At 36.7% G+C, this 17,701-nt stretch overlaps 2 protein-coding genes across 2 annotated transcripts in view; one reads left to right on the forward strand and one right to left on the reverse strand.

Annotated features, from left to right (window-relative positions):
• LOC139934062 (dolichol-phosphate mannosyltransferase subunit 3-like) overlaps positions 1-17,701 on the forward strand; it is a 535,719-nt gene that overhangs the window by 480,886 nt on the left and 37,132 nt on the right. The gene's annotated exons all lie outside the window — the stretch shown is intronic.
• LOC139953998 (uncharacterized protein C12orf56-like) overlaps positions 1,919-17,701 on the reverse strand; it is a 42,366-nt gene continuing 26,583 nt past the window's right edge. The window contains exons 7-10 of the mRNA XM_071953629.1: positions 17,103-17,244; positions 10,224-10,379; positions 8,498-8,679; positions 1,919-4,848 (exon numbers count right to left, since the gene is read on the reverse strand). Of these exons, the coding sequence (XP_071809730.1) occupies positions 4,713-4,848; positions 8,498-8,679; positions 10,224-10,379; positions 17,103-17,244 (616 nt within the window). The 3' untranslated portion in view covers positions 1,919-4,712. The remainder of the gene's footprint in view (positions 4,849-8,497; positions 8,680-10,223; positions 10,380-17,102; positions 17,245-17,701) is intronic.

The following is a 17,701-nucleotide window of genomic DNA, read 5'->3' on the forward strand; positions in this document are numbered from 1 at the left end:
GGGATTCGGAAAAACAAATACAAAAGATTCAGACGACAGTAGTGAAATCTTGATCAAACCCACAGATTAAACAAATCTGCGTAAGGGTAAAACCAGGTTTAATATCAATTTGTCCGAGATGCAATAATCACATCAATTCTGAATACAATACAAATACATTTTACCCATTACTTTCATTCGACCAGGCATCAATTTCATAAACCAAATAAGCACATAATTCTTCCAAGCAAAATTAAAAGCTTAGCAAGAAATGAGTGAGATACCAATCACAGCAATGTAAACTGTATGTAGTTTTTAGCTGATAAACTCTCTCAGCTAAGCATGATTTTGCTATTCAATTTTGTGCTTATTACATGCTTTATGAAATTGAACTCAGTGTTAAAGCCATCAAGAAGAAACCCGTTGCATGTTATTTTGCTAAGCAAGGAAATAACAAGGCACCAGTCATAACAATGTGAATGACATGCTCTTTTTTGTGTAACCTGTTTCTGCTTAGCAAAAGTTGTCTTTGTAAAGACTTTCCGTGTACAACAAGCTTTATGAAATCACACAATATACACCAAACAATAATGTGTACACTTTCAGGCCCTCAGAACACCACATTAATTTACATTTACAAAAAGATTATTTTTTGAAAAAGATTTAACTTTGAGAGGAATGTTTTCTTCAATTTACTTTGATCTTCTTAAAGGCAGTGGACACTGTTGGTAATTACTCAAAATAGTTATTAGCGTAAAACCTTACTTAGAATCAAGTAATGGGGAGAGGTTGATAGTACAAAACATTGTGAGAAACGGCTCCCTCTGAAGTTGTAGTTTTCGAGAAAGAAATAACTTTCCACGATTTCGAGACCTCAGATTTAGAATTTGAGGTCTCGAAATCAACCATCTGAAAGCATACAACTTCGTGTGACAAGGGTATTTTTTTCTTCTTTCATTATTATCTCGCAACTTCGACGACCAATTAAGCTCAAATTTTCACAGGTTTGTTATTTTATGCATATGTTGAGATACACCAAGTGAGAAGACTGGTCTTTGAATATTACCAATAGTGTCCAGTGTCTTTAAGGAAAGCTACGCACAACTGGAATAAATAATTTCTGTTGAAATATTAGAAAAAATGCTGTTGGAATGGATAATTTAATAAGCCACTGAGTTCATCAAATCAGATTGTATTATTTGGAGTCAAAGTTAGAAAACATCAGGCACTAATAGAAGGATCATTCAAAATTATTACTGAATATCAATAAATCAAACAATAATAATTATAATTCAAATGAAAAATGAACATCATAAATAAATCATACAAACAAACTAATACAACAAATAATGATGTGTAAAGGCATTAAAACATTTTTTAATGAACTCTTTGAATCATCAGGCACAATAGGTTGAATTAAGATTGTAATGTCTCTCAAGGCATCTTACAGAGTTCTTGACAATCGTCAACGTAGAAAACAAAATTAGCATTTTAAAGTTTCGATATATCATTTTCTTTATGATTGTAAAACGCTGTTAGTAAAGAGTCACTTGTGTTTTCGTTTTAACAGCCAGAGCATGGCCCGATTTCATAGAACTGCTTCAGCACCAAATTGAGCTGGGAAAAAAATCTGCAAAGCAAACATGAGCTGGATACCAGTCATAGATTTGATAAGAGAGATGGCAATTTGGATGGTGACCATATTCTCGTAAGCATAGTTTGTGTGCTTAAAGGAACACGTTGCCTTGGATCGGTCGAGTTGGTCTTTGAAAAGCGTTTTGTGACCGTTTGTTATAAAATGCATATGGTTAGAAAGATGATGTAAAAGTAGAATACAATTATCTACACAAATATGCCTCGAAATTGCGTGGTTTTCTTGTTACCTCGTCCAATAACACGATCGGCCATTTATAGGAGTCAAAATTTTGACTCCCATAAATGGCCGACCGTGATAGTTCACGACGTAAAAAGAAAACCGTGCAATTTTGAGTGATACTTGTGTGGATCATTATATTCTACTTTTAAAACATCTTTCTAACCATATACATTTCATAACAAACGGTTTCAAACGCTTTTTATAGACCAACTCGTCCGATCCAAGGCAACGTGTTCCTTTAAGCAGCTCCATGAAATTGAGCCCAACTGGGCCCAATTTCATAGAGCTGCTTAAGCAACCACAAAAATTGCTTAAGCAGAAACATCCTTGCTTAGTAAAATCAGATTAGCGGCCAAGACTCAACTCAATTGTTATGCTAAGTAAACAACATGTGTAAAATAAGCAAGCTATTTCAGTGCTTAGGCACATTTTTTGCTTAAAGCAGCTCTATGAAATTGGCCCCTGGTTGCCTCCAAGCTGTCTGTGCAACTCATGTGACAATGCCTAAACATTATGTAGAAAAAAAGTAAATCTTAAGTAAATCTTAAATCACTTTGATTAAGGCACAACTCATTGTAAAAAATAATATTGATTTTTTTAATTTATAATATTTGTTTATGTGAAGGCACAGCAAAATAGACATCAACAAAATTTGCCCCAAAAAGGGTAATGTTTGTTTGTCCTTCTTAAATTGGTACAAAGAGCGAATAATTATTTCATTCTGATTTATTTATTGCCATTTTATATTCATTGGTCTACAATTAATCATGAAAAATATAACTTTTTGTTTTTTGAATATGTACAATCTTAAAAAAAAAAAAAAAAAACAGTTAACAGTTCGACTAATATACAAACAAAACGTGCATATATTTATAATATATATGTTGACATATCTCACTGTGTTACTAATAAATCTGAATTTCTAAATCCTTCACTCTAGTCTGGTACCCCCCCCCCCCTCCCAAACAAAAAAATAATAAAAACAAATTTAAAAGACAGAGTCGCAGACAACAACAAAATAATACTTTCAAATACCCATAATAATATAGATAAAACATAACACGTATGCATATTTCTTTTCATTTTCTGTGAGATAAACAACTCAGTTTTAAAATGACTGGTGCTTTCGGATTGGCCGCTTTGGGCTAAACAAAGCCTCTGTATTTTTGTGAAGCAAAAACTTCTACACAAAAATGGCAGACCGTGTGGTGTTAGTTCACAAAGTAATTGGAAAACCACACAATTTCACAGGATATTTGTGTGAATCATTTTGGCCTATAATCTACTCTTTTTTTTTTTACTTTCCAACCATGGATCACCAAACTTTTTTATAGCCCAAAGTGTGCAATCAGAAGGCAACGTGTCCCTTTAATACTGTGAACCCAGTTCACAATAACTTTTACAATTAATTTTTCTGCATTTTCCTCCGAGTCAGTTGACATTGATATTTCAGACTTGTGACAGTCAATGTTGATCTTGCCAAATTCAGAAATTCATATAGTTTCAAATTACACTCAATTTAAAATTAATTCCAACGAGAGTTTTTCCATATAGAAAAGGGCACTTCTGGTTGAACCATAATTGATTCATTTATCCGGTGGACTTAAGGAGTTCATTGTAACTAAAGATATCCCTGAATGAAAAGGCGGTGTAATACTGTAAAAAAATAACAACATCCCATTGATGTCACTGTGAGTGCGTTCGTTTAGCTCCCCTGGGTCGACCCCGGTGTGTGACGTGTTTTTTTTCCAGGACAAATGTGTGCAGATAATTACCCGCAATCGTCCTGGAAAAAAAAAACGCCACACACCGGGGTTGACCCAGGGTAGCTAAACGAATGCACCCATAATGGTTAGCAGCTTGTATTGCAAAACGAAAGTTCATCTCATTGGTGTTCATCCAAAGGACAGAAGTCTGAAGAGGCGAGTAATTCTGTTCAAGTGAACAAAACTTTCATCCAACAGTAAGTTCGTAATAATAAAGCCCTTTATGTTCACGCGACAGTGTTTGAAATTGAGATTTTGTGTTGCAGTAAAGTGAATTAATTTCGCTTCCACAACTCATGTATGCACCTGCAGGCTTAAAGGCAGTGGACACTATTGGTAATTACTCAAAAATAATTATTAGCATAAAACCTTTCTTGGTGAAGAGTAATTGGGAGAAGTTGATGGTATTAAACATCGTGAGAAACAGCTCCCTCTGAAGTGCCATAGTTTTCGAGAAAGAAGTAATTTTCCACAAATTTGATTTCGAGACCTCAGATTTAGAACTTGAGGTCTCGAAATCAACCATCTAAACGCACACAACTTCGTGTGACATGGGTGTTTTTTTCTTTCATTATTATCTCGCAAGTTCGATGACCGATTGAGCTCAAATTTTCAAAGGTTTGTTATTTTATGCATATGTTGAGATACACCAACTGTGAAGGCTAGTCTTTGACAATTACCAATAGTGTCCACTGCCTTTAAAGGTATTATACGAGATTGGTAGGGCCATGTAGGGCTTACAAAATAGTTGGAGACTATATTTTGTTAAGTACACAAATTTGCTAAGCATGAAATTTATGCATTAATAAAAACAGGATTACAAACCAAATTTCCACGTGATTTTCAGGATAAGCAAACAACAGCTGAATACCAGTAACAAGCAGTATGCAACAAATTAAAATTTGGTTGGTAATCCTGTTTTTAACAAGGACGAAATTTCATGCTAAGCAAATTGTTGTGCTCAGCAGCCCTGTGAAAAGTGGCCCAGGAGTAATACCATCTTAAACAGCTGCCTCATCAGGAGTGGTGCCACCTTGAAGTATCCAACTCACCACCATTCATGGCGTATGTATTGCTGGTATTTGCCGGCTTTATTTAGCAGCCTGCAGCGTCGTGCGTTCTTGCAGGACGTGACTCAGAACCTCACTGATCAGCCGTAGGGTTATCTTGGTGATCGGGTAGTCGGTCGGGAGTTTATCCACAATGTGCGGGGATCGTACGTAGTACCTGCGTATTCAGGAAGAAGATGAACAAAAAAACGCACCTGTTATACACCTGCTTGGAGTTTTGGGGTTTAAAAAATAACTAAATTATGTATTAAGTTCCATAACGATATGTGCAAATTTGTATAACTAACTATAGTCAAAACATATTATGTTAGGCCTACTACATGTACATCTAGTAATGAAAAACATATAATATAGTAAAAAACAATATAATAAGTAGTTTTTATTTAGCGTATTTTACAATAATATCTCAATGCACTTTACATTAGTGCCCTGGACCCAATTTCATAGAGCTGCTTAAGCACAAAATTTTGCTTAAGCAAAAAAGTCCTTGCTTAGTAAAATCAGATTACCGGCCAAGACTCCACTCAATTGTTATGCTAAGTGAACAACAGCTTAATACCAGTCATAATCATTGTATATGGCATAACATTTTGGCCACAATTCCCAATAGTGTCCAGTGTCTTTAACATCATGTGATTTCAGTCGAGGTCTCTTGTAAAAAACAAACTGTCTCGTGGGAAAGGGTCTATAACAATCAGTCGGGAAACGTTGCAGACTGTTTTGATTTAGGTTATTCTCTCGGGCCCCAGGAGAAGTCGAGCTAAAGGGTAAGCGCTAATCAGTCAATTAATTCTGCATTAACATCCGCTAGTGCACTATAATGAAATTAATTGCTTGTTAAAATTTAAAACCCTGAGGACTAAAGAAATTCTGATCCGCAAGTGAATCCACGTCTGAAAAAGAAATAATAGACAAGCAATCCGGCCTCGTTTTTCAGCAACAATGCTGGTCATCATATACATCCAACAAACCACTGACAAATGAGTGAAAACAATTACCATGATTGTACAGTGTAAATGTTGTTTTTTTCACATGGATTTACACGATTCATTTGGCACATTTATACATGTATAGGCTTGTATCAATCACCGCAATCCAAAATGACGTCAAAGCATTTTTGCAAAATGCTGTGTAAATTTTCTCGGCTGCAACAATATTTAAGCTGGCTTTTATTTCTGCGCAGCCAACTGATAATGATTATTTCTCTAGAGAGAATTTATGTCTCAAGAGAATTGACAGTGATATGTGTACTTCACAGTGCCCACGTAGTCAGCTCCATAATTCAGCCACGATTTCATATCCTTTGATTGTTTCAAATTCCCACACTTTATAGGAAAGTCTTGATTACAAAATGTCGACACTCCTGATGAGTAGAAACAAAATGTCCATGTTAGTTTGGTGCATGCGGCTGGAATGCACAACATAGCTAATGTAATCAGCGAGGGAGGTAGATTTATGACTTCTTTTCAAAATAAACGAACCAGGAGAAGCCTTACTGGAAGATATATTACACGGGAGAGGAGGGTCGCTTCGTGGAAACTAATTACCAGCAAGACAGGGTATAGTCTTAGCTCAAGACGCTCCTGTTGTTTATTATCTAGGAAAGCTCTATACTGCTGTTGATTATTTCCCTCATCCATAATGGGTGCTTCAACCTAGAACCGCTACCAATTGAAGATATCAATGACAGGAGGGTCTTGAATCAAGACTAGACAGAGCAGAGCCTGATTTCATAGCGATAATCCAGAAGACAACAGCGCTTAACATAATTATTTCTGCTAAGCAAAACTAATCAGGAAACCCGTTTCGAGCAGTACATATTGACATGATATTTTGGCTGATAGATCTTACGAAGGCCAGTACCACACATGTGAATATACAACATGTGGGTCTGTACCAATACTTTTTGTACACTCTTAATTGATGTCTAATTACATTATTGGTTTTTGGAATTAAGTGAGTTCATTTCCATTCATTTGGGCTCTATGTAGTTTTCAATAAAAAAAAAACATTGTTCATCTTTCGAGTGAACATTTCCTTAAAGCCATTGGACACTTTCGGTGAACAGTATTGTCCAAAGGCCCACACTTCGTGTATCATAACTTATATAAAAAATAACAAACCTGTGAAAATTTAGGCTCAATTGGCCATCTGAGTCGGGAGAAAATAACGGGAAAACCCACCCTTGTTTCCGCACGTTTCACCGTGTGTTTGAAATAAATCCGTAATTCTCGTTATCGACAATTGATAGTTGTTTTAATGTTTTCTCAAAAAGTAAAGCATTTCATGGAATATCATTTCAAGAGAAGTCTTTCACCATTACCTTCTGTATACCCTGTAAGTTATTTGTAAATCTGTGAACTTTTTTTTTTTTTTTTTTTCTGTTCCGAAAGTGGATCCCGCTCCAGTGAAACTTACATTTACTTCATTTCCGTTTTTGTTTGTTCAATAAACATTTATTTCTAATGAGGCAATCTTGATAAGTAAAGGGGATTCTGTGCTTCTTCAAATGCTATAATATCTCGACTTTGACGGACTTCATCAGGCGAATTTTTTTTCTCTAGAGGATCCATACTTAATAATACAGTGAGCCTTCTAATTGAAACTAATTAATAAATTTGTTCTAATATACTCATGTGTTTGTTTTGTCTTTAAGTGTTTTTTGACATGACAGAGTACATGTACATGCATACGCCTGCAAAGCAAATCCTTCCACAAACTTCCCTCTTGATTCACCGAGTTTGTTAGAACGACTAAATTCACTGTCTAAATTCCATCCACTTGACCCACAATATTAAATCTTCCCCGAGCTCATTTTCAACAGCAGCCTCCCAACACTTCAGCGAGGTGGCAATCACAAAATTTGTTTAAATTGAGTTTGTCAAATTTCATCCTTTAAGTCAAATTGATCCAACCTCAAGTGAGACAAACCAGCAATGACACGTTAACTAAATTCCTCTCATCATTTTGTCCCTGAGGCGTCAAGAAACACAGATTTAATGCGGTCAATTATTCGCCGGCCCCCTGGCATAAACGGGGATCGTCTAAAAGAGAAATCCGCTTCAGACAGCAGGGTACTTTCAGCTATTAATATATCAATTTAAAGCTGATGTTGTGTTGCACTTTTGGCTAGTGCAGGTAAATGTTATTCACAGATTGTTTTCAATTTTACAGCAACCTTGGAAGGAACACAGTTTTTGAGAATGAGGTAGTTGCTTACTTAATTTCACTTGGTTTATCCCAACATATGCATAAACTAACAAATCTGTGTGAGTTTGGTCTCAATTGGTCATCGAAGTTGCAAAGTATAAGTTCCATGAGAAATGTTTTCACAGGTACCTTTAGGAAGTTTCGAAAAAAAAATAAACCTTTCCTATCTTGTTGATCTCTTTTATTTAAATGATGATCAACTAAAATACTTTTTGTACATAATGTGTGCACAAATGGTCACAAAAACACCCGTCTCTAGATCCGACACCTCTCTAGGGATCTTCAAGACAATACTCTGGGCTTATTTTAAAGTGCAAATTCTTAAGTGCAAAATCCACACAGTCCTTTTGAAGTTGGTAAAAGTCTGTTTTTGTCTCGCAACGCAATCTTATATTCTGACTGCAGGACCGACTTTAGACTCTTCCCACTTTGTCACAATTAACTTGTGCATAATTACAAACACTTGAGACACTTTCACAGGCCAAGATTGCTGGCCGACCTAAACTCAAGTATGAAACCGTAGCCTAATCGCTTTCTTCCCCTCAAGGAGAAACAAAACCCGAATGAAACCAGAAACCAGAAACCAGAACACCCACCTGAACTCCTCTGTGTAGTTACTGCGTACATGGGCCGCTATGGGACTACTGTACTGGATCAGAGTCTGCAGCACGAAGAACTGCTGAAAGAGGAGGACAGCCTGGACCGGGGTTAACGTCTCCGTGCTGGATGGCATCAGGAAACGCATGGCACGGGATATCAGCCTCTCCACAAACTTGTACTGCCAGAGGAAAGTCAAATTAATCGTAGTTATAGTAAGTCAAAATGGACATAATAATAATAAGTTCAATTAGACATAATGATAATATTATAATAATAAAAATATCTGTCTCTAGATCACTTATATAGCGCAGAATCCACCTAAAAAGGCGCCCTGGGCGCTACACACAAACAATAAAAAGTAAGAAGTTAAAAATGCAGGATGTATGACTAAAACCATACTGAAGAAAATAATCGTTAGGCCTACTTAAAAAGAAGTGAGATGTAAAGTACAAGCATTGAGAAGGGGATACTGTCAAGTGTTTACATCATAAAACAACAGAAGAATTACTTACAACTTAAAAAGTACAGTACATGTACATGTATGTAAAATACAGCAAAGACAAAATGATACAATCAAGATGTTACTTCATAAAACTTCTGAAGAATCATAAAACTTCTGAAGAATTAAACATTACTTAAAAAGTACAGTAATGTTTAGAATACAAGCCATGACAAGAGGGTACTATCAAGAGATTAATTCATAAAACTTCTTAAGATTTAACAGTTACTTAAAAAGAACAGGATTGGAAAGAGGAAGAAGTGAATGAAGAAGATGGAGAAGACAGAAGATGAGGAGCAGAGGTGGAGTCTGGGGGGAATAGAATGCCACGGTAACAATAAGGGCGGTGTCCAGTGCCGGCGACGGTGGTTCTGCAGCAGCAGTAACAGCAACCCCAGTAGTATTAGTGTTGACCTTTTGCACAATTGTCACAAACTGCCGGCCACACTCGTCGTTTTGGGAGTCAAACTAAGTAAAAACTGTGGTGACAGAGTTGGGATTTGAGGAACGTGAAAATCCCTGAGAGTAGCTTTCAGTGCCTCCATTTCCCCCTTCTCTCAACCTGGAAGCTTACACAAATTAGATTACAGATATATAAATGTAGATATATGCAACATAACTAATAAGCTGTGTAAATTTCAAAAGGTGGTATCGTCTTTGAGATACCTTTAATAAATATTAAATTTGCATCAGAGATAAAACCAAATTTTGGTTTGATACTGTACTTTAAAGCACTGTACTCCAAGTACATGAACATGTACCTAAAGACAGTGCATGCCTTACACATATTTGGTAAGACGTTTATGGAAGACATTTATGGAAGACATTTATAGTTAAGACATTTCACATAATGGACCTTCTTATAATTATTACAGGCTTTGTGGCCCTTGATCTCGTTGACCTTTCCGAAGGAGTGGTCAAGTTGGTGTAGAATATCTTTCCTCACCTTCCACCTGTAGGACCCACTGTTCCAATCACGCGAGGGGCACAATGTGGATCGGTTTTTTTTTTTCTGGAATAATTCTGTGGGATTTTCCTCCAACATCTAAAACTGAAACTTCCTTCCTTGTCTTCTCTTCACTGGGTACAGTGATTGTACATATGTAAGTTCACTTTGCTGAGAGTCATTGGCCTTACAACCAGAACGAATCAAATGAAATAAAAAATAAAGTGAGAGTGGCACGTGACACACTCTCCCTCTGCTATCAGTGCAACATTCTTACCGTGGTGGTCTGGAGCGACTCAAGCACTTTGATGAGCCAGCAGATATTGAAGAATCGCCCCTCGGAGTTACCCCAGTTAGACTGATGAGCGATGAGAATTAATTCAAACAGGACAGCGATGGACGCGTCCGTCAACTCCTTCACCAGATTAAAAACCTGCCGTGTCAAAAGAGAACAAAACAATTGAAATTGTGCCTAACAAATTAATTTGCTTACCCAAAAGAGGTTGGGTACCAGTCACAGGTAATTGACAGTACATGACATTGGCTGGTAGCCCGTTTTTGCACAAAGCAAGACTTATCTGTGCTTAGCATGATCATTTTCTGCATTGTAAAATTGGTTTGGAAGGCATGTAAAACAAACAATTATCCTAAAAATGAAATAACACAAGCAAAAAATACTCATGGTGATGCCGAAAATATAATGCATGATCTGTGCTTTGTCAAAATTTGAGCCCAGATTTCATGAAATCATCATAGAATTTTCATAATGCCAAGTAATGATTCCTAAGGCCTAAACTGACTTAGAAGTCTTCAAGACTTTTTGTATTTCCTTCATAACTTTGTATAGATACGGTATTCATTTTAAAGCCATTATACACTTTCGGTAAACAGTATTGTCCTAGTCCCACACTTCGTGTATCACAACTTATGTATAAAATAACAAACCTGTAAAAATTTAGGCTCAATCGGTCATCGGAGTCGGGAGAAAATAACGGGAAAACCCACTCTTGTTTCCGCACGTTTCGCCGTGTCATGACATGTGTTTAAAATAAATCCGTAATTCTCGCTATCGAGAATTGATATTGTTTTAATGTTTTCTCAAAAAGTAAAGCATTTCATGGAATAATATTTCAAGAGAAGTCTTTCAGTATTACCTTCTGTAAACCCTGTAAATTATTTGTAAATCTGTGAACTTTTTTCTTTTTTTTCTGTACCGAAAGTGTATAATGGCTTTTATGTAATACGTGTAAAATAAATTGCGCAAGTACATTTTCATTTATTTAATGCTAAATGCTACTCTATTTGTACTTGTGAAAATATTGTTTACTTTATTGTAAGTTTGTGAATATATAAATCATGATGAATAGAAGAAAAAGTAATATTGATTCACTGTCTACAGTACTTGTATATCTCATCTGAAGACAAAATCTAAATTTTTGATGAAAACACACCCAGACCATCCAGTGATCATGCAAGTCTCCATTACATGTGACCATAGATACGGAAACAATGTTGTGAGTACCCATGGTTACGCTAACAACTTGATGCAACCATGGTTACAAATACAGGAACAACAAGCATTCATTGCCATGGCAACTGGAAATGTAGCCATGGCATAAAGAAACCATACCATCATCGCTATGGCTACAAGACAGATCCCATGACTTTTTACATGTACAAACGTATATCTATTTACAAGTAGACATACAATAAACCCCTTGCATGTGTTTATCACATACATGTAAGCCCAAACACCACCATCAAAAAGTTGAATGTATCGGACATATCATTGGTTAAGAATTATGTGTGACACAAATCCTGTCTGTTGGGGCTTGCTACAGTGTTTGTTGTTCTGTTATTATATTGTCATCAGACATTGATCCTCAACCTCCCATCTTCTAAAAACATTCTCATTTTCTACTCCTCTAACAACTGTTGGTCTTGAAAGAGTGTCCCTTTCAACCATTGACACATGTTTACATCCACATCTACAAGGGATTTAAGAATAACTATAAATACTTAATAGTGAACATGCGGGTACAACCATGTGTATAATACCTCATTTTATGCAGTGTTGGCTCTGAAAAGAGTCGGTGCGGTCAAGACTTTTCGAACAGTATACTCTGCTCGCCTTCAGGAGGAATGATGTCGAGCAGAGTATACTGTTTAAAGTCATCGAGACCACAACGGCACTTTTCAGAGCCAACACTCCCTCCAAAGAGATATTATACATGGCTGTACATGCAAGTTTACTATTTAGTCATTAAAGTTACTTCTTGTTCTTCACACCAAGAGAAGCTTCAAACACCATTTACAAGGGAATTACTTTAGTGTACCTGAGTCATCTGAATGAGTTCACAAGTTTATTTTTACATGTTTGCCATCTAACTGACGGAATCATATAAAATTGACGTAACATAAATAATCCTTGTACACATTACAGACCATCCAGTCCGTAGCAAAGCTCTGTGTTTATGTTTTCTAAACCCAATAATCACAACGAGTATGATACATACATCTACATCCACAATGATAGACAAAATACGGTCAGCATGCCAGTGTCATGATGAAGTTTTTTGATGTCAGTGAGTCCTAAGCCCGATGATCTGAATATTGGTGAATGTTGACGGACTTTATGGATGGAAAATGTCAATCAATAAACAGGGATACTTAAGCCAACAAAAAGAACAAGTCAGAGAACACCAATGATCATGATGATGACAAGCTGTAACTTTAGGAGACATATATTAAGATTATGATATTCGCAACTTTTGATAACAACTGGAGCTAAAGATTTCAACAAGAAGGAATGGAAGTTATTGATGTACATAACCATGCACATAGAGTCCTAAAATACAACAGACAGCCTCCCATCTGAATGTTTTCTCTAATTACTAAATAAAGGAAACCATTTCATGGCTAATCCCTGGTCATTATAACAAATATTACAAATACGACTGCTTTTGGAAACACAATAACAACTTATCAATAAACTTGTTGTGATAAAAAATCAGAAGCTCTAGTTTTTGAGATAACAAGAAAAAGATTATAGGTTCAAGGGTGTATGTACTTTTTGTAAGACAAAAACACAATGTCCACAGCTTTGCACTAAACTTACACAGTTTGAAGATAATGATAATAGAAAGCTTCCCTGAAAATATTACTTGCTGAGGTGCTGTAGTTTTTGAGATATGAGTAAAACAATATCATGGAGATAGTTTTCGTCTCACTGATCATGAGACGAAAATTATTTCAGCATGTAAAAACGCATTTTCATGACATTGTTTTACTCATTTCTCAAAAACTATCAGCATCTCAGCATCTAATATTTTCAGGGAAGCTTTCTACTATCATTATCTTCAAACGGTGTAAGTTTAATGTAAATCTGTGGACAATGTGTTGTTGTGTTACAAAAAGTACCCAAATCCTTTAAACAAAAGGGAAGGTATACGTTTCATTATCACTCAAAATTAATGGCAATAATAACAACTTTTTGTTAAAAGCCTACAGCAGCTCTTGGTAGTAAAAAGCATTTAGAGAAACATTTCACTTAGGCCTAATGTAGTTGGTTAAAACGATACCAGTTTTTTGTACCAAAAAACATGAATCTGAGAAGCATTACTGTGGTAACGCTTCTCAGATTGTATTCCTGACTAGGGATTAGCCGCTCCGGATTTTCGATAAAATCTAAACGTGGCCACTTTTTAAAATGAAATTGTACATATTAGTTTTATTGTACATCTACAATGGAATGTTCCCCAAAAGCAAATGGTACCCTTTGCCTTCTAAGCTGAAGTTATACAAAAAAGTTCAACAACATGTACAAGTACACGGTCAATAGCACAAGTCCAACATGCCAAAAATATCTGATATCATGAAAAAATGAGTAACATGGACCCTGACTAGCATGCAGATGTCACTGTGCAAGCAACCATGTGCCTAATGGAAATGAGATGGTGACTGCTCTATGGTTGGACACCCCTATGTTTGGGGGTTGAGTCAGCGTAGTGGTATATTTCCTTGCCTTCCACCTCTCGGACCCCGGTTCGAATCACACATGGGGCATTTCAGGTTGTATGTGGATTGGATTTTAAGTCCCTACCTGACTGTGTGGACTTCCCTGGAATTTATAAGTCTCAGGGGTTTTGCTAAAACTGAAACTTTCTTCCTTGTCTTCTCGCTCCCTTGGGTCTCCATTGGGTTCTAGGCTAGTACAGTTAATACTAGTATTTGTCGATATTTTTCATGGAAGTATGGGAATAGATGTTTTTTTTTAATTGAATTGAGTTGTGATTAAGTTCGCTTTTCCGAGAGTCCTTGGCTTCACAACCAGAACAACTAAATGAAATGAAATGATAGGGTTCTGGTAAGGATTTTAATTAGGGTTAGGACCAGGAAAAACAAACAAGTGTCAGAACATTTGGGATGTTTGAACATGAGAGGTGTCAGAGCGTACATGTAGGGCAGTCCAGACATAGTCATGGAACCAATGAGACATGCTGTTGATACTTAGAACGATTCCGATGCAGAATTGCAGCTCAGTGGATTTCTGACATTACCTCCCTGAGCTGATTGGTCAGCACCAGATTGATATTGGTTCCGAGGCAGGAATTCCAAGGCAGGAAAAGAGAACAGGATGATGAAGAAATTCAATTCTCAAATAATGTAAACAAACTCAGAGGTTGGAAAAGAGATACTTAATAAATACCTCTGTAAATCAAGAAATATTTTTAAACATTTCTTGATTTACAGAGGTATTTATTCAAAGTATTTCTAAAAATAGTAAAACAAATCAAGAAATAATATTTAAAACAATCACCAGTTCTTTTTTTTTATATACAGGCATCTTAAAGTGATTATTATTTTTTAAGGACAGCTACATGAATGATAAGTTTATGAAATACGAGACTCCCCCCCCCCCCCAAAAAAAAGGGGGTCACAATAGCACACTTGAGAGTCCTCTTTCACACACATTCTGAGAACTGTACACAATGTACACAATGTAGGGCCGTGCAATTTGTATGTATTGTGTTAAACCATTTTTTGTTTAAGGGATTTAAACCTACCAGTCGCTAGCAAACACTTGGCACATGAAATAGTCAAGGCAGGCCTTGACCATCATCTTCCAAGGCAAGACCACTTTCACTTTGCAAAGGGCACTTTCATTGGAAATCTTTAACGTCTATACGGGAGAATCTTGAAGGGGCACCAAGGCCAAGACAAGGAAGGCCAAGGCTTCCGTTTAATTCTAGCCTTGGAAGTGAGTGCAGCTATCTGGACAGTAAAATATTCAGTGTTCTCAGTGAAATTCCAAGCCCATGGCTATCAACTCTGTATAAATTATGGTTGTGTGTAGAGACTCTGCAAACATCCTTAGATCAATAAGAAAAGACTACCCCTACAGCCAGGGAACATAACTCACTAAAAATATCAGACACGACCGTTGGCTCTCATTTATTTTCATTTGCAACCTGACCAAGAATCCCGAGGCTGTAAGCGATAGAAGGAACCAACAGAGAGAAACAAATTTGCTTAAAACCAAATATGACCCTAGGCTCTGAAATTGATCAGTTAGAGGAAGAAATTTTTTTTTTTTGAAAAGCAGACAGAAGCAGCTTCAAGGACCAAATTTGTGAAATATGAAACATGACCCTTGGCTCTTCGTGTCTACATACACAACACATTAGCACATCAGCCAAAATGCTGTCAAATGAAAAAAAAGTGTCCCCTGGGAGAATTCTGGGATTAAAGAGGGTAATGTGAGTGCTGCAACGTGTTAGAAATAGGCCACAGTCCACATTAGCTTTGTTGTGAACATCTCGATGTTACTGAAGTCTGATGATGAGTGACTACATGTATGACTACCCGTTGGTGTAGCTGTAAGAATTTGAACGTTAATACAATAGATATCTTAAAAGTTAGTTATTTTATCAAAGTCCAATAGCACAAATACTGAAGCCAGAGCTTTAATCCAGTGAGCTTTGACAGCTCAGCCAAGACAGCGCATCAAGAACACAATCATCACGACCAGGAATGGAACCCACACAAGAAATCATCACATCCAGGATTCCAACCTGATGACTCAGCCATCGAACTTGAGTTCAATGCCTTAGAATGCTTGGCCATGACCCCCCCTTCTGCTATTTTTATTAAAACGTAATCATTTGTACAGAGCGCCAGGTCAATTTTTTGCACTTAAAACTTGCCGCATCAATGAAGGTACTGAACAAACCAAAAGAAAACATCTTATGGTCTCTACACTGTGGTTTAGCAACAATCAACTTACACCTGATAAAATCTGGGGCTCTTTTTAAAAAAGAGGAAAAAAGCTTTCTTGCTAACACAATAACTGTTCATTCTCTTCATTTTGTCTTTGTTGTAATGAAACTTGCCCTTCCAGAGATCCAGAAAATTTTAAAAGGATTATTCAAGAAGATGGTCATACAAAGTGAAAACCAAAATGAAAGAAATTGAACGATACCAAATGTCAAGTTTGAACGTTGAAGATTTAAAGGGTGCCGCAATCTCATACAGCTGTTGGGCAAATTTTCTGCTTAGCAGAAACAGATATTGCCATTCAAAGTGAAGGTGTGTAACTGGTGCCCTTTTTATATTTAACAGGTACCCCGTTTATATATTGCTTAGCAAAATGTTCTGCTAAAGAGCTTTATGAAATTTTGAAAGTATGAAGAAAGTACATAGGATACTCAGGTGTGGAACTCCAAATTGACGAGGATATTTTGTTCTTCTTTTTCTCTCAGTGATGGACAAGGGGGATATTTTAAGAGCATGAGGTATTTAGAGCCAAATCAATAATAGGGCTCAATTTTATAAAGCTGATCTTCAGCGCAAAAATTTGCCTAGAACAAAAATATTGTGCTTACCAGATTGAGGTTACCAGCCAAAACACCATGTCACTTGTACTAATTATAACTGATATCCTGCTCAATTTGGCCGGCATTAAATTTGCCAAGCAATACTTTCTGCTTAAGCAGCTCCATCTACATGTATTGGGCCATGGGCTGTGTTACAATCCTGATATCTATTTGTTTGGGTTTTGGGTTTTTAGGGGTGGGGGTACATGTATCAGGTTGGTTTAAGAGCACGAGGTATTAAGAGGAATAGCTAAAACAAAGAGGTATGCTACAATCCTAACCTCAGCATCACCATACGTTTCCCAGCTGTCAGCGTCGGTCTCCAGTAGCAAGGAGTGGGCCTTGGTTCTTGGTGGACGCCATCGCTGGGGCACCTCCGGTAAGCAGGTCAGCACAACCACTAAATCCAGCACTGCTTTGCCACTGCACATCAGGATTAAAAGACATCAAGAAAGTTTCAGCAATTATACAGCTTGTATGTTTTCCAATCCCACACAGAATCTGGGAGAAACTTTTTTTGAATTGGCAAATTTATTTGAACTTAACTTGACAACTAAATCGCTAAAAATATTTTCAAGAAATAAACCAGATCAGAAACTAATGGTAAATTGTTGGAAAACTTTAGGTTGAACAAAGATAAATTATCAATGTGGGACTTGAAACTGTGACCTCCGGATTAATGTGCCGGTGCTTGGCAGTCTCCCTCTTTTGTCAATATGGTTATTCGAGGCCGCCAAGCAGAAGCCCTTCAACATGTAACTGCCGAATAGCCAGCAATCACACCCAAATCTACCCAATAGTTTTGGGTTGTACATTTAAAACTGAATATTTCCTGGTTTAGTACCAGAAATAATTATTATTAAAAAGAATGAACAAAGCA

The sequence above is a fragment of the Asterias amurensis genome, chromosome 2, assembly GCF_032118995.1.
Source record: "Asterias amurensis chromosome 2, ASM3211899v1".
In the NCBI taxonomy this organism is placed as follows: domain Eukaryota; kingdom Metazoa; phylum Echinodermata; class Asteroidea; order Forcipulatida; family Asteriidae; genus Asterias; species Asterias amurensis.